Source organism: Sceloporus occidentalis, unplaced genomic scaffold (genome assembly GCF_023333645.1).
Source record: "Sceloporus occidentalis isolate IW3139 unplaced genomic scaffold, rSceOcc1.0.p SCAF_5, whole genome shotgun sequence".
NCBI lineage: Eukaryota > Metazoa > Chordata > Lepidosauria > Squamata > Phrynosomatidae > Sceloporus > Sceloporus occidentalis.
Window position 1 is genome coordinate 69,053,933 of NW_028316985.1, and position 26,335 is coordinate 69,080,267.

Sequence of the window (26,335 nt, forward strand, 5' to 3'; positions counted from 1 at the left end):
CTCTTGGCTATGAATACAGTCTTTATTAAACCAGCTACTACCAAAATCAGCTACCAATTTCTTTCAATCAACTGCCATGTTGTCCAAAAAGTCACATCTTGGGCTACCCAAGTAGAAGCCATATAGGTAAATACAGGATGGGCTGAATTTAGCAATACAGTGGACCCTTTCTGTCCGCAAGGGTTTTGTTCTGGGGGACCCCTGTGGATGGGAAAAAGTGTGGACATCTGTGTCAGTGCATCCATGTCCACACACCACCACTGAATAACATGTGAGTTGCAGTTGCTCCAGTCTGCAGATCGCTAGCCCACCGATGTGCCAGGACCATTGTATTTGATCAGAGACTTTGGCATAAACTGCACTGTACTTTCCATGATGAACTGTGTGGGAAGAGAAATATGCTAAATGCAGCTAGAACTTAAATGTAGGTTGCATTTTTAGCTGTGTGAGAACAGCATGTCAAAACCTTCATGGGAATGATATTAAAATATATCATGCAGTAATGGCATGTCATATTCCTTCCATGTGATTGTCTTTTTGCTTGATTATATATGCCTTGTGAATTTGTACATCAACCAGAATTGTGTGAGTACATGGATTATGCAGGATGAGAATTATTGTAGTGCTCTTGGTTGCACTTTTGGAAGCCAAGAAGCCTGCAAGCCTTACTTTATTATTTATCCTCTGCAATCCTGTCTTATTCCATAATCATCTGAATTTCTGCTTTCAGTTCACATGGGAGAAGAGTGACTATCCACCTCAGTGATAAAGCATAAACTTCCATCCTAAGGCCCAATATTCAATCCCAGGTGTTTGTATAGAAAAGGATTGGGAGATGGGCAGATGATGAAGGGTCTCTTTCTGAGATCTTTGGGTGTAGCTGCTATCTGTCAGCAGACAAGGGCAGGCTAGCTGGACAAATAGTCTGACGTACTACTAGGCAGCTCTTGTGCCTCTGTGCCCATCTCTCTGCAGTAGTTGTATGTGCAATGAGGCATACAACCATATGAAGATCCGGGGGTAGCTGTGTTGGCCATGCAGTAAAATACAGCAAACTTTCCAAAATATGATGGTTATTCTGTGGTGCTACTGCAAGTATGAAATGCCTCTTAGAAGCAACCATATGCAATTACTTGAAACTATATTATATTTTAATTTAGACTACAGAAAGGCATTCTAGTGAAAGATCTCCTTTTTAATTAAAAGTAGAGCAATGTGTCTCCTAAAATGATGACAATGAAGGGTAAGAATGATTTAAAAGCAAATGTTTTGCCAAGTGGGTCCAACAGGATATACCATAGAAGCTTCCCAAGTGTTTCAATTTTGTTTTTGCTTTCATAATAATAATTTGTATTTTGTCAAATGAGAATACATCATTTCATGAACATTAGTACCAGAATGCATCTCATTCAAACAGTGGGCTCAGTTAATAGATGAGCCATTTTACTACTGATTGATAAAGAAGAATTTTGGAATTTACTCTCTACTAGTGTATCAAACCAAAGCCAACTCAAAGTCACAGTGAGCAGATTGTAATAGGTAAAAGTTGGGATATAAATGCCATTATCAAGCATTAAAAATCCTATCAGAAACAGAATCAAAATCAATTTATGACCAGCTTTCTAATTAACCTCAAATATTATTTTCAGCAACGAATGCATTCCACTGACTAGCACATGGCATTTAATGAAATGTTAAAGCAACAAATTGAACTTCAACAAACAGTTTGGAAATGAACTTTCAGGATATACCACTTTAAACTGAAATAGTAACAATGCTTTATGGAAGTCATGCCTGCTATAATTTTTACTAATGGGTCCACTGATCATTACATTATTTTCTAGATCATCTAAAACTTAAGATTGTATAATTTAGACTCTAAACTTTGTAGCATAAGAACTAAAATAACATTTCTCCAGAAATATTTTACAGAGTGCGTGGAGAAATGGGATTTTCATTAACAAGGTGGTAAAAGATATTTAAAATATCTGCAATCCTATACTGTTTTTGAGTAGATGTATATGGGATTATGATGTACATCTATCAATATATTTTCCTATGTACTATAGTAATTTCTATTCTGCCACTATCAAGAATTAAAGTAAACATTCTTTTCATTTGTTACTTGATACTGAATATTGTCACAGGATGGTAGTGGCTCTTAATGCTACCTGTTTCATCCCAAAGATCTAAGCAACTCTAATTACTTAATGTTTCTGGAAAACTGGTGAGGAAGTAAAACAAAAGCAAAAAACAACAAACAGAAGTCTGTTTTATACTGAATTAGATAATTTCTCTATTTCAGCACTCTCTATGATGACTGACATATCTCTCTAGGATTTTGGACAGGCATCCTTCCCTTCTGTGCCTCGAAAAAGGTGAGTTTTTTGGGGGGAGGGGGGAGTGCCAAACAGATCAGTCAGAAGAAGAAGATTTAAAAAATCCAGTGCCTATGACTTCCCTATAATAAAACAGAAAACATCCTTAAGGTTTAACTTAAATCCAAGCCATCTCCTTGAGAATTTCTGGAAAACAGAATCCTCTACCAGCCTAATTCCTGTGTCCACCAGCCATCCTAAAAAGAAAGATCTTACAACATTTCCAAAACACACACCAATGCTTGCAAAAATTCCCATGGCAAGATAGCTGATATAACTGATGGACATGCTGAAAATCTCTCAACAAGTGTGCCTACTGCAAAAATCTACTGTATGGATTAGACATTGAGGCCCGTTACAAACGGGCCGTTTTGTGCATGCGGAGCGCACACTAGGGTTAGAAAGGGGTGGTGCTTCCACACCCCCTAACCCTAGTGCGTGCTCCACACGCACAAAATGGCAGCGGCCGTTCCACACGGCCGCCGCCATGAGGACGTCATGACCGCGCCGCCACTATACGGGGCAGCGCGGACGTGACGTCCTCGCTCCGTGCCAGGGCGCATAATGCGCCCTTTCCGCGGAGCAGGAAGGAGCTCTGTTTCAGAGCTCCTTCCTGGTTTGGTCCGCTGGGCGCAGTCTTCAGATGGCTGCGCTCAGCAGACCAAAGGAGAAAGGGTCCAAGCGGCCCCTTTCTCCTCCTCTCTGCCGCCGTGGGGTGTCCTTGGGGCTTGAAGCCCCAGGGACACCCCTTTCCAGGCTGCGGGGAAGCGGCCTTTTGCCGCTTCCCCGCAGCCCGGAAAGCGGCGGATCGGGGCCTCAGCGGCTGCCGTTCTGACCGCTGAGGCCCCGATACTCTGGGGAAAGGGGCGGGTACAGCCCGCCCCAAATGGGCAGTCTGTAACCCGCCTATAAGAATATAATAAGAGCCATGCTATGTAATTAAGTCACATTATTATTGTAGTTGTTGTTATTGCATTTATATCCTACTTCCCCCCCCCTCCCCCGTTGTTGTGGAGACACTCCATGCTTTGTTAACAACAAATTCTGAATCTTTCATTCTTAGCCGGGATAACTACTGGTGAGGGCTACCATGACTCTCATCTGAAAGAGAAGAAAAACCCACTAACATGGCCACCAAATTGCCAAAAGAATAGTTCAGACCAGGTTGCAACTGACCAAACACCAGGTGACCTCAGTGACTTTGAGGAATTCTTCAAGGCAGTAAGGAAGCCTGGTCTAAATGACACCTGTTTGAAATGTGAACAGGTGTCATTACTTCCATCTGTGAATGGCTCAGGGGAAAAAATTAAGCCACTGACACTAGACTGTAGTAACTAGAGAAAAGATCAGATCCCATCTGATACTTCAGACCTGGTTAGTACTTAGATTAGGGACCATCAAGTTACACCAGATGCTGAAAGCTGTATTTCAGAGGAGCCACCTCGGCATATTCCTTGCCTAAGAAAACTATATGAAATTCATGAGGGAGCCATAAATCAGTAGGTGACTTCTGGGCACACTCACATACAAATAGCTTTAGGGGTTTTTTTTTAAACATGGGTTAACTCTCTAGCAATTAGTTGTGATCAGGTTAAACAAGAGAGGCCTCAGAGAAGTCACAAGGTGAATAAAAACTAGCCCCAGTGACATCAACCACAGAAAATGCTTTGACACTGCAAGGTAACTGAAGATCCTTGCTGTTACATAAAAGTGCCACACTTTACCCTTGTAGGTGACTGAAAAGGGCAAAAGAAAATAATCTATCAGGCATCTGTCATGTGGTGTCTTCCAGAACTACAACTACCATAATCTCTAGCTATGATTCCACTGTGAAATTGAAAGAGAGCGAAAAAGAGAGTGCCACTCCATGGAAGCATTCAGATGATGGAATGTCTTGCCTCACAAAGCACAGTTGTCTCTTCATTTTCTCCTAATGCCTGCTTGTTATTGTTTTGTTTTGTTTTAATTCCAGCAGGATTTTGCTGTGTGTGGCAGATGTTTTTATGTTTTACTTTTAACTGCTGAACCTGCCTCCTTTGTTTTTGTTTTTCTGATACACTTTTCAAAGAGAAAAACCCCAAAGTTATAGTTTTTAAAATTTGGGATTGGTCCACAGTAATGCTTTTCTACCATAACTGCAGGATGTAAGTTGAGTTGTAGCACTAGCAAAAACCACCTCTGAGTATTCTTTGCCTATGAAAACCCTATGAAATTAATGGGGTTGCCATAAGTCGATAGGTGACTTAAAGGCAAATACACACAGAGTAGCAATAGTACAAGTAGTTACAGTTGCTTATTAATTATTGTTGTTGCTTTTATTGTTATATTATTATTTTCCCTTAAGGCACCCTTCTACCAGGTTTAGCTAAGAAGAATGAATCAGAGAACTGATGAGGGGAAGTGTCTGCTTAAACTCTTCCAATCACTGAATAAAAGAAGGACAAAAGGGGATCATGTATGTTTTTTCCTGCTGAGGAGAAAAGCAGCTGTATGAGGAATTTGAACAGACAGCTGGAATTCAAAGAGTTAAACAGTCGCTCCTTCCCCAGTCTTGTTTCTGAAGTTACTTTATCTGACAAAATAGTCTACAAGGAAGGGGCAACATTCACAGAATTAGATTTGGGGAAGATTCATTCTAATTTAAGAGTATCCATCTTACAAGGTACAATTAAGAGGGTTTTTTTTTAAAAAAAATTAAAATATACCACACACACACATGCCCCAATTTACAGCCACTAAAAAAATCCTGAATATATGAAACATGATGGATTTCCCATACCCTTGAAATGCAGAAAGAATGCACATGGAAATTTCAACTTTGCAAAAGAAAAAAGAAAAAGAAAATGGCAAAACAAATTTAGAGAAGAAGAAAGCTATGGGAAAAGGCTAAATATATAGTGAAGTAGAAGCAGAGGAGATGATTCTTAGAGGGACAGAGTTTAGGAGTATATCAACAATCCCTTTACCTGATGCTGTTACCAGTAGGCTGTCTGATTCACATGGTCTACAGGATGAAGCACTATTAGGGTTTATGGAGGAGCTACAGGCAATGGTTGTGGGAATGACAAAGGAACTTTCTGAACATGCAGGTTGACTCAGTCCAGGGGATTGGGAAGGCCAGGCACCCACCTGAGATGTGGCCATGGCTGGTATGGCACAGCCTGCAGATGCCACAGATATATCTATTGTTGGTTTTGGTGGCAGCTGAGGTGAGGACTTAGAAATAACCTCCTCATTTATAACCCTGATTCCTTGAGGTGAACTGGAAGGAGGTGAAACTAGGGTTTTGCCCTCAGTTTTGGCACCTACATTAGGGGAGCGACCACTATCCATTATTACTTTAAGCTGGGGGTGCGGTGGAGAAGGAGTTTGTGAAAGGCCTGGTTTTTTGGGAGGAATGGGTGGAGGGTTTCCTCTATCAATCCTTGACACACTGGGCGTCTTTAAACCCATTCTACCAACTGGGGGAGGATAAGTGCCAGTGTCTATTGAATGTGATATTCCTGGCCGTCCAGGTGCAGTGCCCTGAGGACTTGTAAATCTTGAAAGGACCTGGGTGACAGTATTCCGTGCTAGCTGCTTGGCCACTAGATTGTCTCGACTTGTGGGTGACACATCTCTCGACGGAGGGCTTTGGGTAGTGTTTCCATTTTGGTCTTGATCGTTAGCATTGGTCTGAAACCTAAACCTAGCTGCCTGGACACGTGGATTCAGACCTTGATGCCCGGTAGCACTGGCAGATGGAGAATGTGGTGAGTGCATAGATGAAGCTTGCAAGTAGTTCTGAGGTGCTATGCTGGGCGCTGGTGAAGATGCAGAGTTGTTTGGAAAGGGCGAAGGCAGGCCTATGAAGTCAGGTGATGTACTTGGTCCATTCTCCTCGATTCTGCTTTGACCTTGAGTCAGAAGGGCAGTGGAAGGAGACAGAAGGAGGTCACTACATGAAGAATGCCTGTCAATGGTTGGCTTTACAAATCCTGCATTGGAGCTTACATTCATCTTTGCATGGCCAGAGAGTGAAGGCTTTAGAGGTACAGTTAAAGGCAACTTCCTAACAGTTTCAGTTCCAACATCTATTAATGTCGCATCTGTCTGGCAAGCAAGTGTTCTCAAAGCTGGTCCCTCTGTCCCAATAGAGACAGAAGCAGAAACTCTTTCTTTGTTCCGTCGTGTGAGGGAAAGGTGTGGCTTACCCTCATTTTCCTTTTTCAGCTGCTCAATCATTTTCCTCATTCTCTCCCTCTCTTCTTTGAGATCACTGGTGTGCGCTTCCTCTCTGCTCAGTCTGGCATGTAGTTGCTCTCTTTCCGTGTCAAACTCTGAAAGCTGCTTCTCCATCTGGGCCTCCATTTGCGTGCTCCGTTGCTTCTCCAGTGCAAGAGATTCCTCCAGTTCACTGGCTTTTTTCCTTTCCTCTTCAAACTTTGCCATGACATCATCCAACTTCTGGGCCTCTTCTACAATTCTGCTGGATAGCTGTTTACATTCTTTCACTAGCATCAATACAACATGTTTATTCTTGCCACGCTCCTCCTCAAGGCGAGTACAGAGCTTCTTGTGCTCCATTTCAAGTGCTTCTAATTGAGATTTCTCCATTTCCAACTAGAAAGAAATGCAGAACAAAATATTCATTATGCCAGGATTCTCTCAAGCTAAAATCAGTGGCATTATGTTATGTATTAGGTGTATTTTGAATGCATGGAGAGCCAGTGTGGTATAGTAGTTTGAGAGTTGGACCAGGATACTGGTAGACCAGAGTTCAAATGACCCTCAGCCATGAAAACCTACTGGGTGACCTTGGGCAAGTCAGGGTGTCTCAGCCTTAGAGGAAGGAAAGGGCAAACCCCCTCTGAACAAATTCTGACAAGTAAACTCCATGATGAGTTTACCTTAGGGTCACCATAAGTCAGATCTAAAGGCACACAGTAGCAGCAGCAACAAAGCTTGTATGTATATCAATAGATATTAATGGGACCTAGGTGAGACTATTTCTGGTGTCTGTGGGTTACAGATGTAAGACCAAATGTTTGCATGACTCCTTTTCCAAAATGGGTCAAGTAAAAACAAAACTCTAAAGTAGGGACATGCCTCCTTTAACATGTGAACCTAGTCTGAGTGCTACCTTGGCAGGAGATTCAGGTACTCCTCATATGACCGTATGCAGACCATTCCATGTATGAATGTTTCCATTAGTCTATCAGTGTTAATGAATGAGGACCTCTCAAGTGCCATTTTCAGAAGACCCTGACATATGTTAAGAGTTGCTACAGGGATTTGGCCAAAAATTATCTCCATCTGGCAACTCACTTCTATTTCTGCACAGAATTTACAAGAATTTTTTTGGCAGAACAGTGATGGTGAATTCCATCAACTGTAACTAGCACAATAACAGTTATGAATGTTGGAAGCTTCCTTCTAATAACTTCTGGCAGGCTACATTTTGCTATGGTAGAGCTTGACAATTACTAAATACGTTTTCACACTCCATACCACTGCTACAGAGAGTCAAAGGGTGATGACCTAGGAGAACTTGTGTTCCATACCTAGTCATATTTTATTACAGTATTTGCTCATAGATGCCATTGGGGTAAAGATTTAATACAATAGATTTAACTTTGTAATCCACCCCGATTGCTTTTTGTAGAGAGGCGGGATATAAATAATAATAATTATTATTATTATTATTATTATTATTATTATTATTTCAGAGGTGACAAGTTTTGTGTACATTTTAGTCTACAACAAGATTGTAAAAGTTGGTTACAGCTACAGTTCTGGGCTCCTGAATTCCATTATGTTGGTCACAGGCAACACAGTGAATAAAATACATATAAATATAACCAAGGAGAATCCAAGTCCAGCTCTCACACATCCTTTAAAGGGTTATCAACTTAAACATAAACAGAGTTTTATGCAAACATAATATTAAGTACTATTAAATAGTTATGTGTTTAAGAAAAAAACAGAACTCTCCATACTTGTGAGGATAAAAGTAAATTAAGATAGCTATGAAAAGTAAATTATGTGGAATGTAGATACATTAGAACAGTGATTTGTAGAAAAGACCTCCGGAGTTAATAAATGCAAATGGAAGATACCAGCAAAAGTTCCTAAACTAAAGCCTTCTCAGGTCTCCAGCATTTGTGATATACCAGTGGCACATCTGATTCTGAAACAGATAGAAGAGTTACTTGCAGTGAACCCAGGGCTGAGATTTTCCTCAGGTATGAGGAATATATAACTTTCCAGATGTTGTTGGCACTACCAATTTCCATCTGTCCCTATTAGCATGTGGCATTGGTCAGGGAAGATGGGAACTGTAGTCCAAAAAGTCTGGAGGACCACTGATCTCACATGCTAGCTCGATCTCTTGAAAGGAGAGAAATGCCTTTTCCCAACCCAGCAGGTACAACCTTCCCTATGTCTGAAGTGGAGACTGACTTAGGGCAGGGATATGTGTCTGAAAGCCAATCTGGTATAGTAGTGTGGTGGTGGGCTAGGACTCCAGGAGAACAGGGTTTGAATCCCTCCCCAGCCAAAGAAACCAACTGGATGATCTTAGACAAGTCACACTCTTCTCAGCCTTAGGGGAAGGCAATGGTAAACTTTCTCTGAAAAAATCTTGCCAAGAAAACTCCATGACAGGTTTGCTGGAAAAAGCTTGAAGGCACATTACAACAGAGTGTAGTCCATGGGCCATATATAGCCTCCATTTCTGTGCCTCGTTATCACTTTTGGCAGTGCAGCACCAGCAAATTACTCTACCATTTCACTTTAAAGCAATATGTGCAGAAGGATACCCTTTGTTTTGAAGCTTAATTGTGCTCCTAGAGGTGTAGTGTAAAATGTGGCACTAGGGGTACATGTCATCTCTGGTGGCTGGGGGGGGGGGCAGAGAGCCCCCCACCCTCACACACACACCAGCAATCTGCTCACTCCTGACAGGACCATAATACAATTCAAAGCAATACAAGGAATGTTAGACACAATCTATGTTCAATTCACATAACCTTCATTTTGAATACAAAGCTCCCCCTCCCCTTCCCTAATCATTCAGTTCTTGTTTGTATTTGTATTTACATTTTTATCAGATTTCATGATTAGGTAATAAGCTGATCAGAGCAATTAAATATATGAAATGGTTCTAGTCCGATATTTGTGATTACTATAGAGTCTGGGAGGATTTTACATTCCTCTAGATGCTTAAATCATACTAATTTCAGAGTTGTAAGAAGATACTGTGTGGTGAATATATTTCATGTACACTGTAATCTGGGAAGCCAGATGGCCCAGAGGATTGGTAACAGGATATGGAGCATTTCAGCTCTAGGTCAGTGGTTCAAATTTGGCCTCCGTTGCTAGCGGAAGAAAATTCATTATAAGCCTGTGACTTCTGAGTGGTCTGCTGTTCACCAATAGCATTTTGTGTTCTCCGTCCAATCCAGAGGAAAACTGATAGTCTGTTGGACAGCTCCTTCAAAGGATTTTGTGTGTGTGTGTGTGTGTGTGTGCCTTGTTTGTATACATTCCCTCTTGACTCAGAGTTAAGACAGCTTCTTTGTCTTGTACAAAGCTTTAAGCAAGGAATCAAAATCAGATTTGCTGTCTTTCCCCACCCACTGTGAATAAAAAGTTACTTGTACTTAGCTCACACAGAAAAATAAAAGATTATCACATGGAAGAGGAAGAAAGCTGTATGTCAAAAAAAAAAAAAATGAAGAGGTAATTCTATCAAATGATACTGAGCTGTACTGAGAAAAGCTGAGAAACAGTGGGTAAAATTCCTAGGATCCTTTTTATTTAATCATTAATAGAAAATTAAATGTATTGATTTACAATATTTGTATAGCAGGTGACCATGAATGTTGCTTCAGAATAAAAAATAAAAAAAATAAAATATATTGTACTAAAACTTATGTCTGAAACAGCAATGTTACTAGGAACAGATTAAAGCCAAATGAAAGCAGCTGCAGATAACAGAGAACAAAGGATTTAAAATGCATAAAAAGATTTTAAGATGGAAACGCCTGGGAAAATTAAAAAATCTTCACACAGCACTGAAAAGAGCACAATGTAGGTAGCAGCAAAGCCTCTCTGAAGAAAATATTCTACAACAGAGGTTGTTGTTGTGAGCCTTCAAGCCATTTCCAATTTATGGCAACCTTAAAGTGAACCTATCCTGGGGTTTTCTGGGGCTGAAAGTGTGTGACTTGGCCAAGGTCGCCCAGTGGGTTTCTATGGCCAAGCAGGGAATCGAACCCTGGTCTCTAGAGTCATAGTTCAACACTCAAAGGACTACACTACACAGGGGTACTACTGGATAAAAGTACTCCTTTCTAGCAGTCAGCTATTTCATTTGCCAGGGGCAGGTGAAAAAGAGCATTTGATGAGATGCTTATGGTAAAGTTAGAGAACCTCTGATCTGTGGCCTATCAGTTCAGCCTATATGGCCAACAGACTTGGGTTAGAGCCTTCTGTAAAGACTAGGGACTTCTGAAAAGAGAGAGGGTAGCATAATTAAGTGAACCACAGCTTTGAGGCCATATGTCAGTTGGCTTTGCTCCTCCTTCCCTTTCCCCAACTGGAGAAACAGAGAGGGGAGTAAAGCAAGCTTGGGACTCATCCAAGTCAAATTTGGCTGCTGCTTAACATCCCTATGAAGACAACAAGAGGCCTGTGAACCCAGGGCACAGCTTGGCTAGTGCTTAAAGGTGCTGATCTTCAAAATGCCAAACAAGTCTCTGTACAGAAGGGGAAAGAGAAATGAAAAATGACCATCAAGACTTGAGGATATGAGGTGAAAGGCAGCAGTTTCAGGAGAGATCTGTAATGCTCTATAGTTTGTACCTATATTAATGTTTATATATTAATGTCCTGGAGTGCCCCCTTTCTCCTATACGACCAGCAAAGCTTTCTCATTGTTTAGTTAGGATGAAAATATAGGGTATACTTTTTAAAAACAGATAGCAAAATACAGTCTTCCCTTCCTTCTCGCAGTCTTTGTACTTGTGTCCCTCACTTGTGCATGGGGGACGAATGGAGGGGGAAAGAATTGGGGCGCACTCATGGCACACACCTGTGCCTTTATTCAAGCCAATGGGGCTTGAATAGTAGAGAAATTCCATTTTTGCGAGGGGGTCCAGAATGGATCCCCCGGAAGGTCTCTATATTCCACGCCAGTCAGACCTCTGTCTTGGACATCGGTAGCTCTGTTCAGACCACATTGCGGAACAGACTTGTCCCACTACTATGCATCCCATTCAATTCCTGGAGGGAGTCTACATTCTGCATGCGACTGCCCGACCTTGTTTCTCCCCCTGCATCAAAAGACTATGGAGAATTCAGACACCAGGACTGAGGTGGTTCTTCTGGCATGTGGGCCTTTCAATCCAATCACCTTTATGCATCTTTGATTCTTTGAACTGGAGAGGGATTACTTGCATGAAACAGGGAAGTACAAAGAGGTGAAAGGGATCATTTCACCTGTGGGGGATGCATATAAGAAAAAAGGCCTGATCAATGGTAGGCACCGGGTGGCCATGGCAAAGCTTGTAACAGAGAGCTCTGACTGGGTGGATGTGGATGATTGGGAGAGCAACCAGAAGGAATGGCGGGAGGCATCGCCAGCAAAACCTGAAGAATTTGTATTGTGCTTTAGCTGTTGACAATGCCACCCCTCAGAATAGAGTGGGCCGGAAGTGGGAGACAAGAGACCAACCCTCTATCAGGAGAAACCAACCACAAACAAAAGCTGTCCCTCAGCTGAAGATGCTGTGCGGGGCGGATGTCCTGGAATCTTTCAGAGTGTCATGGCCAGCCAAGAACAGCTCTCGGAGGAGGAGGAGGAGCCTCCTCCAGAGCAAGGGCTAATTGAGGCTACACCAGGTGCTCATCCTGCTCTGCCAGGTCCCAGCTGTGATCTCCCAGCCTCAGAGGAGGAGGCCCAACCAGGTCCTAGTGTTAGTGAGCTGCCTCCTGTGGTGCAACAGCCTAGTGGTGACTCTGGGGAGGAAGCTTGCCTAGAGGTGCCTACTTACAAACAGCGAAGGGCTGAGAGTGCTTGCAGGTGCAGGTCTAGGAGGATTGCAGAGAGGCAATCAGCAAACCAGCTGCAGGTGGCACGGGGGAGTTTCCCTTACTTAAGCTGTAGAAAGGCCTCAACTCAGTGCCAGAGTTTATTGCATGATCCCTTGGTGTGATTGCTGCTGGCACTTTGTATCTTGACTCCTTGTTGCTTTGACCTTGGACTGGACCCTTGTTATCTTCTGGCTGCTTTGACCTTGGACTGCTTTGACTACTCTGACTCCAGGTATCCTGACTTCGGCTTGGCTTTCGGACTGCTCTGACTTCTGGTATCCTGACTTCGGCTTGGCTTCTCGGACTGCTCTCACGCTTACTCCTTGCAAGGTCTGTGTTCTGCTTCCACTTGCTGGGCTAAGCCATTTTTATCAGCGTGTGTCTGTGTGTGCTGGCCGCAGTCCAGGACACAGAGTCCCTAATCTCTGGAAACCAGAAGACATCACAGATATCCTAACCAACTATGGCATGTTATGCATCAACCGAGCTGGGAACTATATCCGGAGATTTATCTATGATTCTGACATGCTTTGGAGACAGAAGAATAATATTCATCTGGTGGAAGAATGGATCAGCAACGAGATCTCAGCATCCAAGATCTAGAAAGCCCTGAGGAGGGACCAAAGTGTCCAATACCTGATTCCTGCATCCACCATCATCCACAGGGAGAGAAAGGCAACCCAGTTCCATCAGGCCTTGCCTGAAAGAAGAGCCCTCCCCTGCATCCACCATCATCCACAGGGAGAGTAAGGCAAGTCAGCTCCATCGGGCCTTGCCTGAAAGAAGAAATCCCTCCCTCCATCCACCATTGAGTGAGAGGGAAGGACAGGCCAGCTCCATCGGGCCAAATCAAAGTAAGAAGAAAGGCCCTCTCTCCAGTCCATCTGCCATGGTCCAGGCCTCAGAGGGAGAGAAGATCTGCTGGACTTTTCCCTTTCCCCCACTGCCATTCCCTTCTCCTTTTGTGTCTTGTCTCTTTAGATTGTAAACCTGAGGGCACGTAAATGTCTAATTAACAATTTGTAAGCCGCTCTGATAGCCTTTTGGCTGAAGAGCGGGACATAAATAAATATTATTATTTTAAAAGGAGGAGCAACTGTATATAATGAACAGAACAACTTAATTAATAGTTATCTCCTTTCAGGTCAAACCTTGACTGTGTATTCCTGCATGGCAGAGGGCTGGATTGAATTATCCTGGTCTCTTCCAACTCTATGATTCTATAATTCTGTCATACCAAAACTGAGTATATGTATTGAAGAATCACTAATATGTGCTTGTCAGATCACATCAACCCCTCCTCACGAAGCTTGGAAGAGTTACTTGACTACAATTCCATGATAGCTGGGGGATTCTGAGAGTTGTAAACAATAAAGTAACTTTCCCAGGCTATACCTAACAGATTCTGCAGGGCACCTATGAGACTGGTAACGAGACATTGTCTTAATTTTATGTGCCTGATACGTTTTCCCCCATTAGATTAGTTACCATCTGCCTGTCCTTTAAGAAATTACTCCCACTTTGTTCCTTCCTGTTCATACCACAGTCCTGACCTAGATTTCTATGTCAATCAAGGGCAACTTTTCCCAACTTGGAGGTAACCAGGAGCTCTTTCACACTGCACAACTATAGCACTATGATTCTACTTTAACTGCCCTGGTCCACCTTATGAAAACCTGGGATTAGTAGTTTACAGAAGGGTACCTGGAATTCCCAGCCAGAAAGCCCATCCAAAGATTCCACTGGATGCAGTTATGGAGAAATCTAAAGATTCCACTGAACGCAGTCATGACCGTTGAAGTGGAATCGTTGTGCTATAATTGTGTCATGTGAAAAGAGTCCCAGAGTATAGTATAGTATAGATCAGTCCCAAGTATGGCCAATGGTCATAGACGATGGAAACTGGATAGGGGAATACTAATTCAGGGCAGTGCTTGTCAACATTTGGTCCTCCAGATGTTTTTGACTTCAACTCCCAGAATCCTTGGCACCTGTACATGTTGTCCAGCTTTTCTAGGACTTGGGTTCAAAGCATTTACAGGACCAGACTTTGGGTGCACTTGTTCAAAGCAACTGACACAACTTGTTTTGTTTATTCTTTACACCTTATATTTGTCCCTATAATAACCTGCTTTCCAAACCAAGCCTTGGAAGTATTCTTTTAAGCTGGCTGCCATGCCTCCTGAGTTGAATTGAGTTGACACAGACTCATCCATCCTGCTCCCAATACCTGCCATGTTAGACAAAATCTATATTCTTGTTTTCTCTTCAACTGAAAGGGCAGCTCATGCAGAGGATCACCATTAGATGATTACTTTCAAAAGACAAGCTGCCTTGAGCTTTGCCTTCCTACTAGTACTGTAATACAGCTGCCTGCAAGCAATATGGATCCCCCTACAAGGCATGTTTATCTTTAATTACTTGGCAAAATGTATGTAAATAAAGTCCAAAGAAAGTTGGGTTTCAGGTGTCGTGCAACTGATCTAATTACGTTGAGCTGTCAACCAGCAGCAGCTATATTGGATGCTCTGAGCTATTGTTAGTCATTAGCTTGTAGTAAAGGTATGTTCTTGGCCAGATTCAGAAAGTGGAAGCTTTGCCACCTTATCTGAATTCAGAACTGGTTCTTTAGGCTAAAGGTAAGCCTCCAGCCCAACTAGAGAAATTTTAGTGAATTAATCATACAGGTTTTCAGCAGTTAATCTCTTAATTAAATTTGTTCAAGAGCAAAAACAATGTTTCCGAAGCAATAAGCACGCATTCCTTGATTTAGATTAGGGTGAGCAATCTGGCAGGTCTGGGAACCAATTCTTTCTTCCCCAAAGGACCCATCACAGCCTGTACCCCAATCCCCACTGACAACATCTGATAGCAAATTATGCCACTCATTTCAGTGCCACATGGCCAACAGCCTTTGAAATTAGTCGGTAATAATAATAATAATAATAATAATAATAATAATAATTGTTGTTGTTGTTGTTATTTATATCCCACTCCTCCGAATGATCAGGATACTGATTTCAATGGGATTTTCTCACTTTAATTACTATTTTTTATTTTTTATTTATTTTTATTTTTTCCTTGTTTTAAGTTTTGTGGTTTGCTGCCAGAATTTGATTGAATTTCAGGTGTATGGTTTGGAGTTGGGTCTGAGGGGAGGCTGGAATCCCAGAATGGATGTTGCCCATCCCAATTTAGGTAATGTGCATTGTAGTAGAAATGATTTTAGAAGAGGAGTCCTTTCTGCATGGAATGAAAAGGAAAATACCTCTTCATTTCCTCTACCCCATCTAGGATTCGCCCCTTTTCACTCGCTGCCCCTCATTCCTGGAACCTTCTTCCCCCGCAAGGAAGAGCCATCACTTCTTTAACCAGCTTCAAAACGGAGTTGAAGACCATTCTGTTCAGGGCAGCGTTCCCAGGCATTGCATAATTGTCACTTGCTATTTGATGTTCTTTTCTTGCCTGTTTTATTGAATCATTTCCTGTATTGCTATGTATTTTATATGTATTACCCTACTAGAGAGGCCCCTTCCCCACCACCTCTCCTTTCCCCTTTTTGTGTCGTGTCTTTTTAGATTGTAAGCCTGAGGGAAGGGAACTGTCCAATTAAAAAGATTGTATGTACAGTGCTGTGTAAATTTACAGCGCTTTATAAATAAAGGTTAATAATAATAATAATAATAATAATAATAATAATAATAATAATAATAATATATTGCAAATATGTTTTTTTTTAAATCTGCTACTTGATTGACAGGAGATTTTTTCAGCCAGTCATACATTTATAGTGAATTAGTCAAACTAATCAGTTATGGTTGCAGTTCTGTCCATATTTCATAAGAATAAGTCTCATTGGACTCAACAAGCCTTACTTCTAAGTAGACATAGAAATGTTTTCAGGTCACTATGAGAAATGATCTCACACTTGAGAAATGTTTCAGGTCACTATGAAGATTTTTGTTTTGTTTTTGTCAGAAGGATAATACTTTACTTTTGAGGTCGATACCCAGGGGAGATCAGGATTAAACCTCAATCATGTGATCCCTCTCAAGGTTTTCTTTACACCCAATCCTATAATGAGATGTACAACTGAATGGAGGATCCTGGAATCATACTTTAGCTTCATGTTGTCAGAATTTATGAAATATATGAGCCCAAGCCCACTTCCTGATCATTCACCGTTCAACATATCCTAATGCAGCAGTAATATCCTCAGGACCGAATTATCATGTTATGGTACAGGGTATCTGAACATAGAAATACTAGCATATGGAGGAATAATTTCTTATGCATTAGAGCACTAGTTTTCAACCTTTAGTCCTTCGATATTTTGGGCTTCAGCTCCCAGAATTCCCCACCAGTGGTTATGATGGCTGGGGTTTGGGGGAACTGAAGTCCAAAACAACTGAAACTGAAAGGCTGAAAATGATTGCTCTGGAGTGTTTCTGCTTCCTATTTAGCAACAAAGATAAGAATGTGAGACAGAGCAGCATAATGTCTTCAGAGAGTGAGTTAATGAGTACAGTCGGCCCTTCTTATACACTGATTTTTTATACACGGATTCAAGCATCCATGGTTTGAAAATGTTCCAAAAAAGTATGACTTTCAAATATCAAACCTTGATTTTCCATTTTTTATAAGAAACACCATTTTGCTATGTCATTATATTTAATGGGACTTGAGCATCCACAGATTTTGTTATACAAGCAAACCCCAGCATATAACAAGGGCCCACTGTAATTTATTTCAACTTGTTTTGGATGAAAATTTATCGAATGTTGCACCTCCTTGAACTAAACGTGGACATGAATGGAATTCGCAATCAGATGTCCATTAATTTCTGATCTTATGGTATAATTCAAGTATCAAAAATGGGTTTGGAAAATGCAGACTTCTCAAAAAATGTACACTAACATGCTTTGCTCAGTGAGAGGGAAATCTGTGCATTTCTAAAATGTGCAGAATTATTGCACATATTTTAGAAAATGTACACACAAGTAATACACCTGGTGCAGAAAAGGCAAACCTATTAATCCAATACATGCATGCAACAGAACAAGCTTCAAGGTGGAAATCAGAGGAAACATAGATCCAAAGCACACTGCAGAAATAATCCGGTTTGAAACTGCTTTAACTGCCCTGGCTCAATGCTAGGGAATCCTGGGAACTGTAGTCTATTGTGGCACCAGAGTTCTCTGACAGAGATGGCTAAATGTCTCACAAAACTACAATTCCCAGAATTCTCTAACAATGAGCCAGGGCAGTAAAAGCAGTCTCAAACTAGATTATTTCCACAGTGTGTTTTGGACCATAATACTTCTGAACTTTAGGTATATTCTCATATACCTAGATTAAGTTATTTTATTTATATGCCGCCTTTCTCCCAGGATGAGACTCATGAGTTATGAACTAGGAAGTCCTGGGTTCAAATCCCAAGTATACCACATGACAAGAAGTCAAGCCAAAAGGCCAAGTTTTTCCTCTCTCCTCCAGCCTATATAGGCAGAATGATACTGACCCTCCCAGAATTTATGTTGAGTACTTGAACACTGGCAACTGCCATATTAATGTAAAGTATTGTTAATATTTCTCAAATTCTTCTTTCACTTCTTATATACAGTATAAGCTTCAATCTGAAATTGGTATGAATGATTAGAAAATGTGAATTCCACTATAATAATAATAATAATAATAATAATAATAATAATGGACAAATTGTTTTCACATATAACATAAAAGCAGAAGGAACAGACTATATTGAAAATGTGCTCAAACGAAAGGGTAAAAGAAAAAAAATGGAAGTGTTACCTTCTTTTGTCTGTTTTCTGCTGCAATCAACTGAGCTCCCATTCTCTCTTGCATTTTTCTGCAGTGAGCCATAACAGCTTCTAAAATAGAGAGTGGGTTGGTACAGATGGATTTCTTGTCTTTATCACCAGCACCTGTCTCATAGTCTCTCTGCAACGCCAGAAATGGGTCACTAAGATTAAATCTCCCATATCGTTCCTGGATGAAAACCTCCTTCCTCCGTGCCTAAAAGTATTAAATAGAGAGAGATAAACAAGACCAGCAATTAGAGAAATAGTAAATGTGCTATTAACACACACACACACACACACAGCTGAAAGAGAATTGTATACCTACAAAAACATGGAAATAAAACATCTTAGATGTCTAGACTATTGGAAATTAAATCAATATTTTGACAATAAATGACAAATATGTTTTAGAACACAAACTGGTTTATGACCATGATTTAAATGAAGTCTCATTTCTTTAAAAATATTCCAAGTAACATAAAAGATACTGTATCATCTATAACTTATACACACACTTATTCACACATACCTATGCATGTTCAATACTTGAGACAAGTTAGTAATTTAAAATTTCAACTTTTCAAGGTGGAGGTGACTATGTATTTTGGCTGCATTAATTTTCTTTAAGACTCTGCACCACATCTGCACCCCATCTACCTCTATGGTGACATTTCTGTAATCAGTTTCTCATTTCATACCTTCCAACATTTCACAGATGAAATCAAGGTAGCAAAAGTTATTAATGAGGTAGAACATACAAGTTAGGAGAAGCTGCAGCAGTTAACTTTTGTCTGAGTCTACTGGGAAAGGCAAGATTCTTCCTTACCTTCCCCTCCCGACATAAATGAATGTAAGCTACTTTGGCACTTTGAATTCACTCTGCAGCAACTGAAGTAAGCTGAAGACAAAAGGGGAAAGTGGAGGAGGAGAGAGAAATTTTCTATACAATGATTACTACATAGCTCCCATCATCGCTATATAGTGAATTCTGGCGTGACTCCTGACAAACCCCATTTACTGGTATGCACTTACCAGTATGCAGATGCTGAGATCAACAGGGTTAGTTCCCCTGTCCATTGAGAAGAAAATCCCTGGCTTTCCCACCCATCCTCATGAGCAATATCCAGCACACTAGGCAAAAAAAGACCCTCTGTTGCAAATTCCCCTTGCACCAAAATTGCTTGCATGAGGGAAGAGGAGAAATGTTCAACAAGGGAATAGACCCCTGTCAACTGCAGCAGGAGCTTACCAGTAAGTGGGGTTTAAGGGACAGTCATGGTCCATGTGTAGCCCTTAAATTAGGAGCAGCATAGGGATCATGAATATATTGCACTTGTGAATACATAACTCTAGGTTGCGTATTCACAACTGGTCAATAGGAATCTAGCTGAACATTTTAAAAGTAGTTGGAAATGGGTTGAGGGTGGATGAATTAGGGCTGTCCCTGCGAAACCAGGACAGTATTTACGACCAATCCTTCTATTCTCAGGCAAGTAGGAGGGAAATACTGTTTGAGAAAGCTAACACATTCAACCATGACATTCACAAAAGATTCTGTCAGCAGTTCAAAAATAAAAGACATTAAAGATGTGATAGGGTATTCTTTTGGCTATTTTCTTTGTATGCTGCATTACATTCTGCAGTTGGCCCTCTGGATACACTAATTCTGCACCCACAGATTCAATCATCCATGGATTGAAAATATTTTTTTAATCCCCAAAAGCAAACCTTGATTTTGCCATTTTATGTAAGGGACACTATTTTACTCCGCCACTGTATATAATGGAACTTGAGCATCCACATATTTTGGTGTCAACGGGGCAGGGGGAAGGCATCCTGGAACCAAACTCCAGAGGATACCACGGGCCCACTATATAAATGTATGTTTGCATTCTATGTAACAAGTGAGGAGCCATCTGGAATACAGGACTCTCCTTGAAAGTAAAGACTGTTAATCTTCATTCTGATACAATTCAGAACAGCAGTTGTCACTGTACTATTTTATAAGGAGAAACATTTTTTTAAAAAATAGCACACTACTGCAGTGTAGGTTAAAGAGGACAACGGAAGATGCCCTTAAAACAAAATAATGTAGACCTACACAGCAAGCAATCTCAAAGGCAACGTATGGCAGTTTTCCTCCTGACTTTGATAAGTAAGTTGTCTGGAAGCTGTTACATGAGAAATGTCTGTAGACTCCCTTCTACAGAAGGCACACTGAATGAATGAGATTTGCACTGAGTACTAACTTGGCATTCAGCAATTGATGGGAATAGCTACTGGATTCAGGCTATAGTGTCAAACACAGAGAAGTAAAACTGCAATAATAATTCATCATGGGCAAGATGTTTTTCCTACATTCATGACTTTTGACATGAATGAGAAAGGAAGGCTAAATATTGATAACTGCCCTGAAACTCTGCTTTCCTGGTTTAAGTGAAGTATACTGCCTTAATTTCTTGGATTAATTAAGAGCAATAAAACACTAGTCAAGAGGAATAAAAATTCCAGAGACTATATACATGACTAGATCTTCAGTGATGGCTATCATCTCAAATTAGACTGTGATAACCAGAAAGTGAATGTCCAAAATCCATACTGTGGTAGAACCTATTGGGACAATAAAAAGGTACCCAGATGGACACAAGCTGTTCAGAGCTTCACATCTCATCAGGAGCTCTGAGGTAGAGAGTCTGCAGATGCACCATTACATTTCAAGATGACACACAGACAACAGGATTTTAAGATTAGGAATGTAAATCTTACTGCTAGTCTCAGCTAAGGCAGACCCACATGAATCAACGTTATTCAGTGTTGATATTCAACCACTGGTTCAGTGGATCTGTTCTTGTCAGGGCTAACCAATATAATTAAGATGTAAGGTTCCTTCTTATAACCTGTAATTTATTTATTTATTTAAATTTATTTTTGTGACATCTTGACCAATTTGAACATTTTGAAAGCTTGCACATACGGTCTGGTGGCTTTCTGCCTAGCTTCACGAAGACATCATTACAATGTAGAATTTAGAATTTTTCTCATAGTTAACACAGCTACCTCTGCTGTACATATGCAAGACAGTAAATTTTTCACTACCATATATCAGTACAGTGATCCCTCCATACCCATGGGTCTGGTATCTGCAGATCTGAAATGAAGAAAAACTTAACTTTTAAAAAATCTCCAATGAACTGCAGCCAGGTTCAGAAGCAGTCCCAGGGCAGTAGTGGGCAAGATTGGGCACATTTTTGATTGGGCACACTTTCTTGCTGGTTCAGTTGCAGTGATTCTGCTCTTTCTTTCAAAAGGCAGAAACTGTAGCTGGTGTGTTCCCAGCAGGAACCACTTGGTTGTTGCCACTGCCTTCCCCTCCTCCTGGGCTGATGAAACCCAGAATGCCAGGCACACATTTTTCCTGATTCCTGTTGGGAGCATGCCAGCTGCAGCTTCCACTTTTTGAAGGAAAGAGCAGAATCATTGCAGCCAAAGCAGAAAGAATGCATGCATGGTGGTGGTGGTGGTGGTGGTGGTAATGATGGTGATAATGATTTATACCCCCTCTTTCCCTCAAAGCTGGAACTCGAATTAGCTTAAAATTAAAAAAATAAATACAATTAAATACAATTGGTGCCTAGGCCTTGCTGCTGCAGCATCTGCCACTGCTCTGGCACCATTTCTCAGCCTGGCTGCAGTCCATCACAGGTAACTTTAAATTGCAAATACTGACTTGAGCATCCGTGTTTTTTGGTATCCATGGGGGGGGGGGGGATGTTCCTGGAAGCAAACCCCATGGATGCAGAGGACCCACTGTCGCTTAAAAAATTTACATAAACCCTAGCAAAGAATGAATCATGACTCAAATATAGAAATTCAGCTTTAAAAAGATGACTGCTTGTCTCATAAATAGCTTCAAAAGAGAAAGCAAGATGGATGAGTAAGTGTACAATCCCACGATATTACAGGAAGTAGGGAATATTAATGATTACTTTTCATCTCAAAACCCAACATGTGCCAGACTACTAAGTCATTAAGAGCAAGCGACTTGAAAGGACCAATGGTGAAGGAAGGCACTTGGCATTTCAGAAGGATCAACATGGGAGGAGTAAGATGTGAGAAGCCTAAACATGGTGTCTTTAGTCTTATTAAGGTGATCTTACTCACTGAGTTAGGCAGCAGGGCTATGGACCTTTCTGTCCACACACTGGAGGACGTTTCTGTAGCATGTATTATGTGTATAGGCTCATCCTGTGATTTAAAACACTATTTGTTCAGAATCCGAATCAAGGGGATAACATATTATATTTAAAAAACAACAAATTATCCATTTTAGTAACTGCAAAAGAAAGAGAAGATAGTTTTTATTTTAAGGGAAGGAATTACATACCGGTAATATAAGTTGATAATGCCTGGGATATTCTGGGAGTCTTATGCATGTGTAAATTCCCCTACTGTTGTCCATGGCCATTTCTGACCCATGAACAATGTCTGCATGCAGTTCAAGGATGTGGAAATGGAGTTGCACTGCAGCACTCTTTTGGCTATTCATTTCCTTGTGTGGTTGCACATTTATTTGTTCAATGTTGGAGTATGAGTTTTTAGGTTGCATTTGCACTGCATAAATAATGTAGTTTGATAGCACTTAAACTGCCATGGCTCAATGCTATGGAATTCTAGGATCTGTAGTTTTGTGAGGTTAATAGACTTCTCTGTCAGAGAGTTCTGGTGCCATAACAAACTGCAAATCCCAGGATTCCATAGCAATGTGCTATGGCAGTTCAAGTGGTATCCAACTGCATTATTTCTGCAGTACAGATGCAGCCTTAGTTACAGTAAGAGTGTGGAGAATCCAATCACATCAGCCATCCATTAAGTTCCAAGTGAGAGGAAGATAGTCAGTGTGATGTAATGGTTTGAGTGTTGGACTATGACTCAGAAAACCAGGATTTTGATTCCCCACTTGGTCATGAAATCCACTGGGTGATTTTGGGCAAGTCATATGCTCTCAGCCTCAGGGGATGCTAATGGTAAACCTCCTCTAAACAAATCTTCCCAAGAGAATCCCATTAGGAGCTCGGTAAGTAAGAAATGATTTGAAGGGACACAAAAACAACAAATACCAAAGCTTTTTCTAATAGAAAATAGGATAAGACCATGTGGCTAAGAAAAAATGCTGTGTACTATGCACACTGCAGATCTAGGTTTCTATGGCAACTGTTAGAATATCTGTGCAGTAAAGATATTCACCTTGCCTGAAAAAGCAACCTTCATTTGCAGCTGGATGCTATAAAGGCGGTAAAAGCCCAGAAATACAGGAAGGACCTCAATGTGAAAACCCTGTACTGCTGGCATTTATATAGAGAAATGAAACCAGCACATTTTAGAGTACTCTGCAGGGTTTCATAATTTCACATATGGCAGAAAAATTAGTATTTCCTTGAAATTTCTGAAGGAAAAGAAAAGTCACAACAGATATTACCACCTGGCATATGGGAAAAGAACAGCAGGTTAAATTCCAAGAAGTTAACACAATGGTTTTGCATACAGAAAATGAAGAGGGGAAAATCTACTCAGTGCCTTAAAGACTTAAATGTTCCTGAATTTAAATGCCAAGAACTAAACGCAGTGCTTTCCTTCCAGAGCAACACACACATTTAGAACAAGTTAATAAAAGTTTCCTTAAACATTACCTCTGCAAATAGCTAAGGAACATTTTCTAGTGAAAACATGTTTATTTTATCTTTTTATAGTAATGACCCCTTTGGCTGGGCTCTAGAGAAATCCAGTTTTATATGGCTCGCTGACACCTGGTGTTTCTAAAATCTAAAACTTTACTCAGCACCAAAGCACACCAGCATTCTCAAGAAGGATACTGTAAGCATGAACAGTACAGTATGTCAAAAGGGCATGACATTTGAAATTGCATGAGTGCATACTTACATGGTGTAAACTATCTGGACTTTTAAGAATTATTTCAGACATCAGCTTATGTGTGAGGGGCAGGGTGCATGAGTATGTGTGCACACATTTTTGCAATACAAAACACATTTGTGCCTACAAAACACTGGTTACAATTCTTTTTTCTTTTTCTTTCCAGGAAATTTTCTAGAGCCAGGGATGATCACTTTGAGAATTGGTCTGTTCTGTTCCCTTCCTGTGCAGAAACTTTAATATATAAATTCACATAGTTGGAAGGGGCTAAATTCATGGATTTGGACTGTCATAATACCTAAAATTGTATCCAGAGTAACACACTCACAAAAGATAGATGACCAAGCTATTATAGAAACTGTCTGCTTAACTGATCTTCTAGTATTCCTGTTGCTTGTCACTTTAATCCCACTTGTCACTCTCTTCCAGTAGATCCAGGAGGTATCCTGTTTCTATTTGTATATGGCACTGATTCACTGGGAGAGTTGCACTAACACAGAGTAAGACTCCCCCTTTCTAATATTACCTAAGATTAGGGGAAACAAGGTCTGAAGATCAAACTAATGACAATCTTGGCTCCATTCTCACATAAAAATCTTAAATCAAAAGCTGCTCATCTCAATAAAAATTATATGAGCCAAACGGAGTATTAGCATACTAAAGTGACAACACAGGCACACAACTGAAAAAGGTTTCAGAACAGGAAAAAAAATGTCATAAGGATTTACCAGTAAGAGACCAGGATCCTTCCTGTTCACAGATCCTTTATATAATATTGTTGCAAATGCTGAATCCCACCATCAACAAGATTCTGCCTACTCTTTCCCTTCCTAAGTAAAGTGAGTGCAAACTACTTTTGCATTTTAACTTTATTTTGAAATATTCAAATAAGCTTGTAAACTGCTTAAGAGAGTGCTTAGCACTATAAAGCGGTATAGAAATGTAAATGTTATTGCTATAAACTGAGGACAATGGGGGGGCAGTGGGAGGAAAGAGAAAGGCACTTTTATAGTACAACCAGTCCTCCATAAACATGGATTCAACCATCCACAGATTCCAACATCCACAGCTTGAAAATATATATTTTTAACAATTTCAAAACACAAACCTTGATTTTACCATTTGATACAAGGGACACAATTTTTCTATTTTATATAAGGGACATCATACTACACCATTGTATGTAATGAAACTTGAGCATTCATGGATTTTAGTATCTATGTGGGGGGTGTCCTGGAATCAAACCCGAGCAGATATCAAAGGGCTCTCTGCAACAGAAATAACAGAAGATTAATTGGGACTGTTCTTACTAAATTGAGACACTTTGTGCAGACATTATTACTATATTTTCCAAAGATTTACTATTTAAATTGATTTGATTGAAGATATTTTATTTTACAATGTGTGCTTCAACTAAGTCTATATACCTCAAATAAAAGCTTTCTGCGAGATTAAAACAATTTACACTTCCCTTAATTTTAAGAGCGTTAGGGAGTATATGCTGAGGAGTTTTAAAATCATTCCCCAATACCACCTCCTACTGCCTTGAAGTTCTACAAATGAATATATTTGATCACACTTGCTCCCATAGCAACAGAGTATTGCGGTAAACATACAATTATGGCTTCATTGGAAAATTAGATTGAATCGAGGCTGTCAAGGAATTCAAAGAGTGGTTTCTTTTGAAAATGGAACAATTACTAAGGATAACTATATATGTGCTTTACATTATCCTCTTACTTCACTTTCCTTTGGATTTTTGAAAAATAATAATTGTGGAGTAGCAATAGTGTTTGAGATAATCAAAAGTGATTGATTCCCTCTTTTGCCCTCTGTGGTAATTCTGAGCTTACTGGCACAATGAGAACACAGGTCCTAAACATGTCTGATTTATATCATGATGAGCCAGTATGCACAAAGACTAAGGAGCTTATCACATGGACAAAAAAACTGACTGCACCCTAGCAGATGCAGCCGGCAATTATCACACGTAATTCGCTGCTGATTCCACCAGGCGAGTGCAGCCTAGCTGCATCTTGGGTCGCAAGTGTGCTTCGGAGCCCACTTTTCAAAGTTGGAAAGCTCCTGGGTTTGAAGAGCAGCCTCCGAAATGCGCCTGGGACCCAGGGT

The 26,335-nt window shown here is 40.5% G+C and overlaps 1 protein-coding gene and 1 pseudogene across 3 annotated transcripts in view; one reads left to right on the forward strand and one right to left on the reverse strand.

Annotated features, from left to right (window-relative positions):
• CTTNBP2 (cortactin binding protein 2) overlaps positions 1 to 26,335 on the reverse strand; it is a 125,698-nt gene that overhangs the window by 60,712 nt on the left and 38,651 nt on the right. For all 3 annotated transcript variants that reach the window (XM_089524345.1, XM_089524346.1, XM_089524347.1), the window contains exons 3-4: positions 18,267 to 18,491; positions 5,345 to 6,980 (exon numbers count right to left, since the gene is read on the reverse strand). In XM_089524345.1, coding sequence (XP_089380471.1) covers positions 5,345 to 6,980; positions 18,267 to 18,491 — 1,861 coding nt within the window. The remainder of the gene's footprint in view (positions 1 to 5,344; positions 6,981 to 18,266; positions 18,492 to 26,335) is intronic.
• On the forward strand, positions 11,711 to 18,114 carry LOC149312291 (nicotinamide/nicotinic acid mononucleotide adenylyltransferase 1 pseudogene; annotated as a pseudogene).